The sequence below is a fragment of the Thermobia domestica genome, chromosome 3, assembly GCF_964235325.1.
Source record: "Thermobia domestica chromosome 3, izTheDome1.hap1.1, whole genome shotgun sequence".
In the NCBI taxonomy this organism is placed as follows: Eukaryota; Metazoa; Arthropoda; class Insecta; order Zygentoma; family Lepismatidae; genus Thermobia; species Thermobia domestica.
The window spans coordinates 132,025,285-132,041,925 of record NC_137456.1 but is presented as its reverse complement, the minus strand read 5'-3'; the positions used below and the strand labels follow the sequence as shown (position 1 = coordinate 132,041,925).

The window sequence follows — 16,641 nt, the reverse complement described above, 5'->3', positions numbered from 1 at the left end:
GTATCGAAAACAAATTATTTCACTAACAAGGTACATTTTCGAAATGTCCCCTCGGAATTCGTGTAAAATTGATTGAAATGCAAACTTCTCCGCGATCCAATGCGTATTGTACTAATTTTAGCGGCCCATACCGGTAATTTGCATATTTATGGGCCTTCATATATTCAGAATTCAATCATACACTACTATAACGCTCGGACACAAAATTACTTTTAGTTTCTTTAAATGAAACTGGACATGAATGTGGACATATGAAAAACAAGTTGGATAGTGTGCTGCTTCTCTGACACATGTTACCCACCCCGGCCGCCATCTTGGATCCGTCATATTGGATTCAACTTTTATTTTCTTTTAAAATCGGAATAGGGGCAAGCAGTGGTATAATGCTAGAATTTTTGGTAGGTATACGCTACATTGTTCTCAAAAGTTCGGGCGTATACGCACCCAATATAGGCTCTCGTAAATTTAAGATGAGTATACGCTGGATTATAAAAATGTTAGGTGGGTATACGCCATATACTCCCGTATATGCCCCATTACATCCCTGGGGGCAAGTGATACATCAAATTCATGTACAATTTTCACGGAAATTCATTGACGTAGTAAATTTTCTCGTAGCTCGTACCGTTTGCAAGGTATTGCATGTTAAATGTCAGGCACTTCAAATGTGAGACGTTGGCCTACAGCTTAACATAGAATCCCACCCATATGGGCTTCCACCGAGAATTTATTGCGGGTCTCCTGCGCCGGAAGTGACTATGCTAACCAAATAATTGCAAAGGAGCTTAATCTCGGATATGCGTTCTTGTGCTGTTTATCCAGGTTCTCACCGATAATTCCCACGTAAGTCTAGGTCCTAAGCAATCTAAGTTATATTTACTAATTTTACTTATTATCTCAATTGATATTACGAGTAATTATTGTTAGACTTTCGTCCCACAACCAGCTTCAATACACCACCCATAGAAAAAGGGATTTAGAAGATTTAAACATACAACATTTATGTCAACAGTTAATTTTAATTAGATTAGTGAATGTAAGAAATATATTTTAATGGAGGTGTACATGCTGTGCAGTGAAGTGTACGTACTGGTGGTGGAGGAGGAGGATCGACACTCTTCCGGACAAGGCGAGTCACCTCACGCTCTGCCTCATCAGCATCTTGACGGTCTCTGTCCATCCGAAGCTCCCGCTCTTTAGCTGCCAACACTGCCTGCTGCTCTGACATTTTCTTCACATGCTGCTCCTCCTTCTGTTGGCGCTTTTGGACGAAAGACTCACGATCCTGAGAATTAAAGAAAAAACAAATATTAGTGACCATAGCATCTCACTACACAGTTGTTTGGTGTTTAATAGCAAGAAATCATTTTGTCTGAAACATTTTCAAAAGCTTCTCAATTATAATTTGTATTACAATGCACAAGAAATAAAGTTATATTGAAAGACAATTCATCTACGATGTAATACGCGTATAATGAGATGGTGCTTTCAATTACTATATCCACTGAAGAAATTCTAAGTAACGTAATTCAATATTTAACAATCTTTAATATTTGCTGTTCAATCAATAGCGCAGCGAAGAAGAAAGATTTCACAAGTTCTCTCCGCCAAGTTATAATTATGGCTTCGCTTGTCAGGTTGATATGTTTTTCAATCTAATAGTTAGTGGAATATTTAGGGGGCTATCGGGCTCAAATTCCTCCTCCGAAATAAATTTGTTAGTTTTTCGCACTCCATGTACAACAATAATCCTTCTTATCATTTCAAAGAATTTCAGTAACTTTCCATTTTCTTCTGCTCTTTGTTCGGAAATAATACTGTATTTGTCAAATCTCATTCCATGTAAGAACTGCGTTCTTTTTTCTTTCTTTCTTCTGTTTCTTAGTTGTTTCTTTCGTTTCTTAAGTTGAGTTGATTTTAGTTTAGCGGCCTTTCAGCAGTGAGGCTATATGAGACGTGCAGCTACTGATTAACGTGGAATCCGAACCACATGAGCTCCCTTCGGGAATCGAATCCGGGTCTCCCACACCAAAGGCGCGTACGCTAACCGCTTAGCCACGAGGGAGCTCCCACTGTTAGTTGTGATTTAAGTCGGTCGGTTGTCAGTAACATCACAATTAAGGGGAGCTGATAAGTGAAACTGATGTTCCACACTGACTTGCACGGATATTAACATAACGGTACTTAAGTTGTTATAGCAAAGGAATATTTACACCGTTTAGTTATAAAGAAAGGTAAATGTTTGAATTAAAGAAAATCAAGAGGAGGGAAATAAGTAGCCGGGAAATTCGGTAGGCCAAGAGGATATTTTCTTTTCTTCTATGAATAGAATAAAAGGTTAGATTCACTGCTAAATTTGTGTGTGTATCGTATCCCATAAAAGAGTCACCAGTCTGCAATTCTTGCCATTAAAACTGCAATCAGCATATTTAAGCTTCAGCGTGTCTCAACATTTTCTTTCAGGTAAAAACTTACACAGATAAAAGTGGATATTTCCATCTAAAATGAAATCAGTTAATTTGAAATGAGATTACAAATATTCAACGTGTGTTTGTAGGAGTGTCATTTCAGATTTGCCTGGGGAAGGGGCGGGGTAAGACCCTCCATCGACATACGAGTTACGATTTTTTCCTAGTTTTATATTAGTAGACAATCGATTAAAATATAATTAATTCTCAAACTCAGGTGGGTAATTGCCACCCTGCTTCCCTGTGTTGTGCACAGTCCCCCGTAACAAAGTTCTAAATACGCCACTGCTAACAGTTGTAAGAATATACCCAAAACAATGTTTTAAACAAAGGGATTCAGCTTTTTCTTTTAAAACAGTATGTCAAAATTTAGTTTCAGAATTTAGCCAGTGCAAACAAGATTCTGCTGCTACTAACGAATTTTCGTAATTCATGTTATGTTACATGAGCGTCTTTGGAATGTTAAAATTGGGGGGGGGGGACGAGTAGAGCAAAAGTGACCTTTACTTGGTAGATGTTGATATAGCACTCATAACTGCTTGGTCCAGCCTTTACGTTGCGTTACGAGCAGCAAACATTTTGCGAAGAATGGTACGAAATGAGGCCCCAAGATATGTGTTTGCAGTTTCATTCTTTAAACAACATAAAAGCACGAATATGAGGAGATATTGTAAAAACGAAAATTCCAGGCTTCATGTATATCAATTTCTTCACTCTACTTTAACATTTATGTAACAATAGTAAGCTCTGCTATGCAAGGGTTCGAGTCTTGCGTACTTATCAAACACCAAGGTTAAGAAAACAGAACCTACCATTATTATGTTAACATGGGCACCAAATCATGACTAGAGTCCAGTTCAATTTGTGGGTGTAGAGATCAAGTGACATCAACCCTCACAATATAGGCAGTACCTCACCACTTTAACTCACATTCAAAAGACTTGGATTACAGAATCTCGCTCTCGGCTCCAACTGTAACCATACGATGCCTTTTATAAATAATTAGACTTTGGCTAGCTACAGGCTCTGCCCCAGACCCCGCGTTTACTCGACCTACAACCTCGAATCTTTTATGTATCAGCCTTTGCATCAACAGTGAATTTCGTCATTTGCTCTTAATATTTCCTGAATTTGGTTAATTGGGTCTTCGTCCCTATTTTCCCGCCTCTTCTCGGACTACGTCCTCGCATTTCTTAAACCCATAATTCTACTGAATTTCAAGGTTCTTTTCCTATTTCAGCTATCTAAAAGATAAGATTTTGTATTACAAGAAAACACCCATTTAAATAACGTGGGAAATTCTTCATACCCCCTTTACACACCTTAAAAACTAAAAATATTCACTTTTGACAATTTTCCTGTGGGTTAATCTCGGAAGGCTACAATAATGACAAATGTCATCATTCTAATCCTGCCCGAAGTGCCTAAACATTTTGGGGTGGAGAAGATGTCCCAGATAAATAACACGGGATTTTTTTTTTCAGTTCCCCATAAAACCACTCTCAAGTTGAAAATTGTTATTTTTGATTATTTACTTAGGTAACGCGATCACAAACATACCAGCATTCCGAATTTCAAGTTTTTATTCCAAGTACCTAAAATATGAGATTATAGGTGTAAAAAAAAAGTCTATATAAATAGCATGGGGAACTTCATCCCCCCCTTTAGACTTCCTAAAAATTAAAAGAATTCACTTTTAGCAATCTTCCTGTCGGTTAGTCTCGAAAAGCTACAATCATGCCAAATGTAATCACTGTAGTCCTACAGGAAGTGCACAATAATTTTGGGGTATAGAAGATGTCCCATATAAATAACACGGGGGAGATTTTTCAGTTCTCCATAAAACCACTATAAAGTTCGAAATTCTTATTTTTTAGTGATTTTGTTGAATAATCCTATGGAAAAGGTACAAGCATACCGAATTTCAAGTTTTTATTCCAATCCCAAGTACCTAAAATATAGCATAGGTCCAAAAAAAGCCCATATAAATAATAAAGAAAAATTTTCATCCCGTCCTTCAGATGCCCTAAAAATAAAAAAATATTTACTTTTGGCAATTTTCCTATGGGTTAGTTCCAGAAAGCTACAATCATGCCAAATTTAAACTTTCCACGTCAACCGGAAGTACCAATTATTTTATGTCAGTTCATGTAGATTTTATATATAGTTAGGATTTTATACTGAAAACAATGGCCAGTTAGTGTATACAAATGATGTTTAGGGAAACTGCCGGTATCAATTCTGCATTCAGTAACTGCTTTTATCCTCAACCCCATTCATCTTCCTTCTGCTTTACGTGCCTGTCCTCATTGAGGTGATTTCTATTTAGTTATATTTATTTTTAAAATACGCAATCGATCATTGAGTCATACACAAACATTCTGCAAAGACAATATTAGCTTGTTTCACAGTGTTTCTGTATATCAAGATTATATTTATATTTTAAAACTATATATATAAACTGCTAATAATAATACTGAACAACTAGAATATATAGTTTTATGACAATAACATTTGAATAAGATTGATAAGTGAGATTAATAGTTTACATTCCATTTGTTGAAGTGTTATCTCCATGCAGTGATGGATGCAGTGATGGATCTAGCCCGGGGCCAGGGGGGATCTAGCCCCCCCCAGTTTTTTGAGTGACAAAAATAATTTAAGCTACTTTTTTTATAATATTTTTGAAAGTTTATAGTAAGCTCATGATATACCACCCACATGATATATATTTGATCATTGTCTGGATTCAGGTTGGCCCCCCCAGTTTTTACCTTCTAGATCCGCCACTGTCTCCATGGTACAAAAGCTAATTTTACAAATAATAATCAAAGAGCATAATCACCGTACTTACAGTCCAAAGGATAAATCGTGAGATAATCATAGAAATAATTGCTCCCATAGTAATCAATTCAATTATTTAACTTGAAAGAATACAGTCTTCATATATACTGCCACTTTCAAACCTACTTCGGTACGGTATCTTCAGAACGTCAGGGCCATTTCAAAAAGAACTGCTGAAATTATCATATGTCTACCACGAGAACGTTTGAGTGTGTTAACAAGTGTTACGTTAAAACTAATTAACATATACACGATAATTTTTCTTGTTCATGTTGCAGCTTTGCTTCGAAGAATAACTATCATTTAAAATAAAAACTCAAATACAGTTAGACAATCTAAAGTGTCATGGATTCCCTCATATCAGAGAAATTAATTAATACATGCAAATACGCAATTGGATAATCTCACTTGATACACTCTTTCCCAACCTTCTTTGCAGTTAGTTTCCCCACATCCTCTCATAAACCATAGATGAAAAATTAGTAACCTACTCCTACTCTATTAGTATAGAAGCACTTCTAACTAAATTTAAAAAGTGAGATAGAAAACTCCAGGCAAACCAAGAGGCAACATATTCCGCAAAGTTCCCAAAAATAATCTGAAATTATGCTCTCGTGTAGTGGAGAAAATTAGAGCATAAGTATCACTTTATTAACATATTAGATAAAGACTTGACTTTCCAAAACAATATTTTTATGTACGAATAGAGAAAAATGTACATGATCACTTTACATTAGTAAGTTGATTAAAATGGCACGCATAATGTATTTTAAAACAATACTGTTACGTTGAAGTAACCGTAAATTTTCGCTCGTAATTTAATAAGATACGAGAGAGAGAGAGAGAGAGGGCATGGTAAGCTCATGTGCTACGAAATCCTTACTTTAGGGGAGAAATCAGTTTGTTTGATAGTATGTTTCCGGGTTTATACAAGATGGATTGCCTTGCTGCCTTTAAGAGACCAGCTGTTCTTAGTACAGCTATTTTAACTGTTATGAGCTACCAATTTAAAGTAGTTCAGAATAATTCGTAAAATTCAATCAAATGTCCCAAATGACGTATTTCTTCTCTTTTTTCAATGCAAAATTAAAAACATCTAATATTAAGTTCCACGATAATGCCCTTTATACTGAGAGAGAGAGAGAGAGAGAGAGACAGACAGACAGACAGAGAGAGAGAGAGAGAGAGAGAGAGAGAGAGAGAGAGAGAGAGAGAGAGACAGAATGAATGATTATGAAAGAACTGGTGGGTTAAGAATGTGGGGGGAAACTAACCCCGAGAAGACCAGACCTGATTATGTCCACCACAACCTCACGTTCAGAGACCCCTCTCGCACAAGACGTGAGCGTTCTACCACTGAACCACCGTGGCCTCTGTTCTGCTGCATTACATAGATCAATATTTTTCGTTTGATTTTGAAAGATCGCAAGTCAATCTGAAGTTACAATTTTTCCGATGTTGAACTTTCCCAAATTTATATATTGTGTCTTATTCATATGTTACTCCTTTCACTCGAAAATGTTCTCTCCCTTTCCCCTCCTCACACACAAATTGGGGAGAGCAACTGTTCAATTAATATTCTCCTAGTAGGTTATGGGTTAGGACCCATCCCTCTCGATCTAGTACAATCACAGATGTTCGAAGGTGCAGACAAATATTCAAGATACGCCATTGTGGTGTTATATTTTCGATCACTATGAGCTTTCCAAGCTCTTCCCACTGATCCAGTAAGTATCGCACGCTCCTTTGGTGCACGAAGTCCCAGCTTCGATTCTCAGCGGGACAGCATTGAACGCATTATAGTGGTTCGGATTTCAGCTGGAACTTAGGTCCGTGTCTCATAGTAAAAGAATCAGTAGTAAAAGACGGAAGCTAAACGTCAACAATATCATTGAGCTTCCACACGAACAAACCCTTTGTAAACTCCTTACAAGACGATTGTGTTTGTAAGCAGACTCGTAGTTTTTTTTTTTTTTTTTTTTTTTTTATCTGCATTGAGTGTTGTTTGGAAGCAGAAGCAAACAGCATCTAATAAAAAAGCGAAGGTCTCTAGTTATGCAGTGATGCCCACGCCCCTCATGTCCATGACGCACCCCCCTTATTGTCTATCCGTAGCTGTTCTTCCATGAAAAAAAAAAACTTTTCGATTAATTTTTACACCCCCTCAAATATATTTATATAGATTATTAACCCCCAAATATTTCAATGACGCAGTTTGCGTCATAGTCCCCCGTTGTGGGCACCCCTGAGTTATGGCATAGTATCTATTAAAAGACTGATAAGAATGCAATTTCATATCAAGAGCAAAAGTATGAGCATTCTATACATATCTCACGATATACTGGTCCACAAAGTGATCTTTTAAAGAGAAATTTGTGAAGTGGCACTTCAACTCCTACGAACTGATAAGATTTTATTCTATTGTATTAAGTTCGACAAGGCTTCATTCAAGTAATTTACATACGTAAAACTGTCAATCAAAAACTTATTAACTGATCTTTTAGATATGTTTACTACCATGCTCAATAGTTGACATATGTCATTCTGATATTGCACTTTAAGTTAAAATCTAATGGCATAATTTTAAAGTATTCGATTGAACTGTAGCTGCATTAATATTATCGTAATATGCTTTTGCACTTTGTTCAATATGACCTATGAGAAATAACATGTCATGCATTCTGAAGTCATTATATCGTTAAATCAATGTTCTTTCCTTCACAAAGAAAGAAAAAAGAGATTATCAATTTAATAATGAAGTAGGTGTCATGGCATTCTATTTGAATTAATTTCTCTTATACAATGTGTTTCAAAACAACACCGACAGCGTTTGGGAGGTGATTTCTGACACCAAGATAAGAAAGTATAGACCAACCTGGGTGCACAAATTCTTTCTTTCTGAGTTATAGGCTGCCGAGAAAATGAAAAAATGAAATTTAGAGGTTTATAGTTCAAGACTTTCCTTAGGAACTAATATATGCACTATCCAAAAATCCAGGTTTCAGAATCCTAAAATACTTACGCAACAATTTTTATAGATAGAGTTTGGCTACGGGTATATCATTTGAAACACCCACTCACCAACTACCTCTATAAAAATTGTTGTGGAAGTACCGCAGGATTCTGAAATATGGATATTTGAACACAAACTAACTATTTGCTGAGCAAAACAATATATTACCATTAAAAAACTACATACCTGTTACAGTTTCGCCAACAAACACTTTGGCTTCATCAGAACACAGAGTGTGTCTAACGAAGCCAAAGTGATAGTTGCCGAAACTGTAACACGTATGTAGGTTTTTTTTTTTTTTTTTTTAATGGTAATACGTATATTGTTTTGCTCAGCAAATAGTGTGTGTTTAAGTATATACAAAGCAAATCTTATACTTATGGTAAATATTACAGATGGATATTTGGATAGGGTACATACTAGGTTCCTAAGTGAAGTCTTGACCCGATTAAGGGAGGTCCCATGGTTTTGGAGCTACGGACCTTAATTTTTTTTTTTTTTTTTATTTCTTCAGGTTTTCGGCAGTCTAACTCCGAAACGAAGTATTTATGCACTCAGGTAGGTCTATAATTTTTGTCTTATCGTGGTGTCAAGATTCACCTCCCTAACGTCGACGGTGCTGTCTTGAAACTCAGAGTATAATTAACTGAACAGTGAGCACCCATTGCTCAGAAAAGGAAAGCAAAGATATACAATGAGCATTTCATGTAAAACGTGCAATGCTTATAAATAACAAATAGTTGGAGATAAAAGGATTAAACAGAAAGTGAAATGGTAAAAAAGTTAGAGGGCATATCAAATAGACCGCTCAACTCGCCCCACAGTCACTTAATCACAGGGCCTCAGAGGTCACTCGAAATTTTAAATGAGAAGGTACATAATTTGATACATCATTTCGAAAGATCATGAAGAAACTAACTATTTTTCTCCAGGGAAAAAAATTAGTTTTGGAAAAGTTTGATATACATATTACAGTTGATATACATATTAAATACTCCTTAAAATTACGTAATTGCGAGAACGTGTAATTTACAACTACCAGAAAAACTGTTCCTGTCATATTATAAGAGAAAAGAAAAGCAACTAAAATTCTAAAAAGTTACCACAAAGATCATTTTAAGCTGAATAACAATCCCTATCCATGTGTTCAGGCACGTAGCCAGGATTTCGTAATAGGGAAGGGGGGTACGGGACGAAATACTGTGGTTATCACACCAGGGGCTCGATCATTCTAAACTATTTTACTGACAACTTATATTTGTTCGTTTAGCCAGGATTTCGTAATGGGGGTGGGGTTAAATTAAATACTGTGATTACACACCAGAGGCTCGATCAATGTAAACCATTTTACTGGCATCATACCGGTATTGATTTGTTAGGACAATAAAATGAAGTTAGCCAGTATTTTAATAACAAAATATGAAGAATTCTCGAGTAAAATAATATTTTAAAAAGTATTGAAAAATATATAGTCTTCCGAAGTCATTCGAATTCGATTCTTTTTGTCTTCTGTCTTCTTTTTCTTATCTTCGTTTAATGCCGTCAAGGATAGTAACGAGATCTGTTTTGGCAGTAAAGACATCCTATAAAATGGATTAGTGTTGCCACAAAATTGAAAATTTCTTTAACAAGTGTAACTGGAATCTATGTTTCCAGGCTCATATTATTGGTGATTGGGGGAATTTCTTAAATTCTACCTGAGAATCTCTCTGATCGAACCCATTTATTGATCGTCATTTGTAGTTCATAGGATTAGCATGGAGCTAGATGGAATTCGGAATGCTCCGTTACAATAATACCCATTTTTAACTTGAACCCCCCCCCCTTTCTTCCACACAAAGCTCCTTATAAGAAAGAGTAACAAAACGATTGCTGTGGCTTTTTATTTTTAACGATGATTATTCTTTTTCTCGTTTCTTTTTGTTTCATCCTTCCTTAATTTGTTTTTATTTCTGGGCCTTGGCTACGTGCCTGATGTGTTTCTTGTCTTTGAATCCATACAGTTTCAAGTATCAAATTATTGTAAACACATTATGATCTTTGGGTCTTTCGAAGACAATCTAGTAATTGGATGTGATACTTGCATAATATTTTGTTTTCGAAATTCCTAGGTAAAGGCTTTCCGAAAAAAATCAATTCCTGTTAACTCTGTTTCTTGGGTTGAGTTGATTTTAACGTTGAATTTTTGCGAGAAACAGAAGGCGCGCATAAAAATATTTACATGTAGGAACAATCACACTTATGCTTCCCGCTCCATCTCTCCATTCTTTTTAAGTTCGTTCTGGCAATTTTCTTGAAGCATTCGCAACTGGTTCTTTTTTTTTCACATTTATATTGAACTAGCAGCGTTCACCCCGCTTCGCTGCGGTCACCCCGGAACGCAATAAACTTTGTTACTTAGATAATTTTTACTTTTTCGCTTTCAAATTGCAAGCGCCTGTCATTTATGTTAACCCGCCGAGTCACGTGGTCATGCGGGTTGCATATACATACGTTTATTTTTACCTATGATGAACTATGGAGACTTGAATGGTCCATTATCTCAAGACACTGGTAATTAAAAATTAAAGTGATATGATAAAAACCATCTAGGGTCCAAATCCTAACAACCCCCCAAAAATGAAAGAAATCGGTTCAGCCGTATTAGCGTGATGAGTTCACAAAGGATTTGTACGTTCTCTTTTATATATATAGATTATATTACTTTATTTATAACCTTCATTGTCATTACCTCGAAACTTTCGCGGCACATCGGTTAAGAACACTTTCGTGCATATTTATGATTTTCTTATGCTATATCATTATTGTGGCAAATCAATGAACATCTTAGGGGGCGCGGTGGCAAAGTGGTAGAGCGTTCACCTCCGGTGCTTGGGGTCCCTGGTTCGATCCCAGCTCGCGCCGAGTGGGTTTTGTGGTGGACAAACACCGTGGTCATGGGTTTTCTCGGTGTTCTCCCGTTTCCTCCCACTTTCTTCATTTCACTCATCTCTCATCATCACTGTCTCCTTTGGTTTAACCGGCGTAATCGTCGGACGTAAAACTTAAAAGATTTCATTTTTTTTTTTTCAATGAACATCTTTGAGTATTCGTGCTTTTCGTGTATTTGTATCGTAATTTCCGGTGTTAGCACGAGTAACTGGAGAGCGAGAGAGAGATGTATCAATGACAGAGAGCTTATCCTGGTGCAAGGGAGTTATTTTGGTTCGATCCTAGGTCCCGCCAGGTGCGCGGGCTTTCTCGGAATTCTTCCGTTTCCTCACACTTTAAATCATTTTGTTCATTAATACTATCTCCTTTAGCCTCAGAGGGTAATCGTGGAATATTAAACTAAAAAGAAACTTAATTATATAAAAACTGATTTTGTTACACACACGTATTTCGGTAAAGCATGTTTGTCTCTTCCTTTTCCCAATCCCCAAAGCAAAAACTGAAACAACGCCCATCTTCTCTGTTCGAAAATATGAGTGTTGTAGGTCAGCAGTTTCGTCATTGCGCATAGAATAAAAGCTATATCAATTCAATCAATTATGTTGGCGGTAACTACACCTTCATGTGCAATTTACTTTTAATGCTCAATACTAAAACATTGTTTCTTTCATGTCAATTTAACGAGATACGTTTCTTGTGAATAATCTTTAATCGCAGAGTTTAAAAACAAAAAGAGTAATTGATTCAGATTTTATGGCAGATTCAGTCACTTATCAATCTAAATACAAAGTACAAATCGGTATATAAAAGTAGACAATATACGTATACATATAACGTTTCCACAATGGTTTATTTATGTTTCCAACGAAAGATTTATGAAGTCATTAAGTATCAATATGTAATTGCTGTAAAAAAAAAAAAAAATCAGTGTAGCCAATAGATAAAAAGTTTACATATTTGAAATAATTTTTCTACGAAACCCCTTCCCTACTAGACGGCCTTTGACTTAAAAAAAATAATAAAAAGTGGAGAGATTCTCCACGCCAAGTAGGATTAAGTGATCTATTCCCCCCCACTCACTCCGAGCCTTCAAAGCTGAGAAAAAGTAATTAAAATTTTATTAAAAAAAAAGAACTTGTCTTTGTAAAGGCTGTCTAAGCTGGTAGAGGTATTGAATGTGCCCATGTGTAGATTTATTATTATTATTATTATTATTATTATTATTATTATTATTATTATTATTATTATTATTAAAAAATAAAAACGTTCTAAACCAAAATGATCTTTTCTCTCGTCATCTTGTTCACTGAGAAAAAAAGAGTTGCAACAAGTATACAAGTATTTTGGAGCCAATGCTACAAAACAACTATATGTACTATTTATTAACCCCTAGTATCAACTATAAATAGAGAAGGGAGAACTGATGAAGTCCTGTGTTCCTCTTATAGTGATCTAGTTTCCGGAAAGCAGCAAAGCAGCTCAGGTGTTGCTCCACGGAACCACATTGGATCGCTTTATTTCGAGATGTAATAATATACCGATGTGCACTTTTCTTTTTGTTGGCAATTCTATGACCAGTTTCCAGTACTATGGTGTGTAGATTGTGGTGCATTGATTAGTTTGTGTTATTGAAGGGAGAGTTTTTTTTTTTCGAGGGGACATTTTTCAATGAACATTAACTCTGAGAGATCGCAAGAGTATGTCATGAAGAAAAGATGATACACAGTTTTGTCGCTCAAGTAGCTCGACCACATTTTATATTATACAGGGTGTCCCAAAAATAATGGTGAAAAATGAAACCACCGATTACTGGCACCAAAACAAGAAAAAACGTTTATATGACATAGTCCGGAAATAGATACAGGCGGAGATATATAGCTTCGAATATGAGGGGGAAGGAACTTCATACCTGCCAGCGAAATAATGATAGGAGCTAGGAAGGGGGTTCAGAATTACATAAAAATCATATCGGCTTGACACGTTAAACACATTTCACATAAATGCACCAGAAATTCTTCATACGTCATTTAGGGATTCACGGAATGTCTGGACGGCAGGGGTAATGAAACTGTGCAGTAAAGATAGAAATCATACAGAAAAAAAGTTGTTATCCATTGCACGCACATCTACAATGGGAGTCAAAGCAAAGACCACATCTCAGAGGGCAATGGAAAGTAGTATACTAGATAGAAACTTACAGAGAGGGGGTAGAAATAAGAACAAGTGTAACTAATCGTGTTATGTAATGAAACAACAGGCAGAATCCACAACGACGTACTGTATTTATAACGTACTATCTTACACAGGATAACACTACAAACTACTAAGTCATACGTGCTAACAATAAACGTGCCTACAGATGTTCAAAGTGCTGTTCTCCCACATCTATGCAACGTGCTAATCGTGAGTGTCCATCGCAATCCATCAATTCCGATACGTTTCGTAACTGTTCACACGCATTTTCAATGCGGTTTTGTAAATCGGCAAGTTCCATTCTCTAAGTGTGAAGTTTCTTTCCCTCCACACTCGAAGCCGTCTAGCTCCGCCCATGTCCACTTCCGGATATGTCACAAACTTTTTTCTTCTTTTAGTGGCAGGAATCTGTGGTTTTATTTTTCACCATTACTTCTGAGACACCCTGTATATACACCTCTCAGGTTACGAACTTAATCCATTCCATAACGCTGATCGTAAACCGAAATTACTTTTCTCATCTAATTTAATGTGATCCATTCTCGTGACCGAAACAAGGTATTATAGGTATCTTTTTGTGCGTTTATTTTAAACTACTCGCTGAGCAAAATAATACGTTTGTTGTAAAAATTAACGTGTAACAGTTACGCCAAGTAGCGAGACGCCAAGTATAGTGTCTGTGAAGCCAAAGTAAATAGTTTGCTTCAAACGTGACCAAATACACGTAATGACGACCCAAAAATGGCGCCCTTAAAGTTAATGATACCACAATTTGACGTCATATACTATCTAGGGTGTTCATATACAACCCACTCTACCAAACTGTGATGTCAAACCTTAGATGTAACACCTAACTGTGGTATCATTAACTTTGTGGGCGCCATTTTGGGTTGATTTCGTAACCTCGGTCACGTTTGAGACTTGTTGGCTTCAAATGTAGTAGAGCATTTCACTGCCTTTCATTTGGTGCCAAAATTATTTAAACGCTCCATTCTAACCGGATTTATGCACATTTTAAACTAATGACTCCCGAATGAACCGAGTCACGTGATCATAACACAAAATGGCGTCCAAAAAATTAGTGATACCACAATTTGACGTGACATTCTACCTAGGGTGATTACATATAACACATTCTACCAAACTGTGGTGTCAAACCTTAGATATAGTGCCGGTTGAGCGAAACCTTTTTTTCAGATATTAGCTCCTTGATTATAGAAGACACTAACGAAATTCACTACCTAGTTCACTTTAAAACAAAATATCAACACTGAAAATATTTGCTTTAAGAAAGTTTATCATGTCAGAAACAACAACTCGCTACTCATCCAATTCTATGCCAAGCTAATACAGGTATTATTCATTTTCATTCCACGTAAGCTAATTGGCAATCTAAATAAACTCTCCTACACTATTCTTTTTGTCGTTGCAGAATGGAAAGCAAGTTGCTGAAACTGTCAGAAGACTAGATTTCCACCTCCAGTTCACTCGAATTTCACGATTATTGAGAACGTATTCTGTTCCCGAACATATGAAATTGTCGTATGAACACAGTAAATAACCTTTTAATTTCCAATTCTGTCATCGTTTGCCGTTTTATCATTTCACAACATTCGACCACTAAATAAACGATAAATGTTTTATTAAATTTACAATTGTATTAAAATATTAACGCAATAAAGTGTTTCAAAATATGTTCAAGCTATTATGAATGTTAAAATTGAATCTTTTTACATATTTAAATAAATTCTAAATCTCGGCGTGAAGGGGTTGATGGTGGAAAGGGGAACAGCAATACTTACGTTTATCAGTAACCGAGCGTTGCGTGAGGGGACAAGGTTGGTTTTGATCTACCACATTTAGGATTTAGTGATGTCCATCCTTCTAAGTGTTTGGGCACAGTCGTCCCAAATTACAATTCCTCCACTCTCCTAAAGCAGTGTTGCCAACTTGAGGGGAAAGTCGCTAAATCTAGGGAATTCTACTTCGAAGATAGCGACAAAAACATTTTTTCGACTGGCGATTTTTTGGGGGGGATTTTTAAATTACGATTCAGCGACTTACTTACAAATCTAGCGATTTTTCTGTTGCGCACAATTTATCCTTCTGTGATGAAGCACTGTTACATCGAAATAGTTTCTACATTTTTCTTTGTTTTCATTAGCGCAAGTGACAACGAACTGTTTAACTGTACCCGACACCATAATCCCGCTTTGTTCTTTGGTATTTTCTGCCTTCTAACGGAAGACAATTAAGGTGTTCTGGATAGTAAAGATGAACTCAACATCAGTCTTTTATTATTATTATGATTATATACCCAAAGCAATAATATTAACAAAAAAAAAATAACAATAAAAACTGATAGAGGAAAGTTTTGTTGATTTAGCTCTTATGAAGAAAGTTTAAAATGCGTTTTCCCCAGGGCAAGTCTTTGTTGAATTCGCCCTATCTGCTATGAACGCCACAATTCCAACCTCCAAATCTCCAGTTTGCAGAGCCTTCATTATAAACCGTAAGTAAAACAGCATTGCAGACAGTAAGGAGTAGCTTTAGAAGCGTGCGTTAAAGTGAGTCTTAAATTCTTTTTAATCTTTGTGAACTTAATTTATACTCATTTTTTTTTTAAATGTATAACGTGAGTGTCCTACTTCATAGTGTTAATTGTGTCGAAACATCACTAGCCAACAATGCTTTTTTCCTTTTTTTTCCTGTAACTGGCAGGAGAACAGCTAATCTTTATGTTTTCGGGTGTGTTGATAACGAAAATGATAATGAAAATACAAGATTAGCTCTCCTTTTGAAATTATGATAATTTTACGTTATTGCCTATATAAGCTTATCCGCGTATTTACCTTGTTGTTATTCCTTGGAGGAAGGTCACTGAAGGTGCAACCGCTTTGCCTGGTGTTTGTAGTTTTTTGCTGGTGATTCCCTGATTAATGTCCAACAATAATCAGCCAACATTGATGCATTCCACTTTCCCTGGTATCTCAATTTCCATGTCCGAAAGTTGCTGGTGGAAGCGTTCCCAGTGTTCGTCGCTTACACCACCACAGTTGTCAGGAAAGATGTCCAAGTGGGAATCTAAGAAATGTAACTTTAAGGACATGTTACACTCCAGTCTATCGTAGTAGTGCAGAAGATTTGTCACAAGATCCTTATAGTTTTCGGTCCTCTTATTTCCTAAAAAGT

The 16,641-nt window shown here is 36.3% G+C and overlaps 1 protein-coding gene across 8 annotated transcripts in view; it reads right to left on the bottom strand.

Annotated features, from left to right (window-relative positions):
- LOC145680743 (uncharacterized) overlaps positions 1–16,641 on the bottom strand; it is a 488,043-nt gene that overhangs the window by 26,565 nt on the left and 444,837 nt on the right. For 6 of the 8 annotated variants that reach the window (XM_081751705.1, XM_081751707.1, XM_081751708.1 and 3 more), the window contains one exon: positions 1,091–1,285. In XM_081751705.1, coding sequence (XP_081607831.1) covers positions 1,091–1,285 — 195 coding nt within the window. The remainder of the gene's footprint in view (positions 1–1,090; positions 1,286–16,641) is intronic. The other 2 variants (XM_081751706.1, XM_081751709.1) reach the window with 1 other exon arrangement.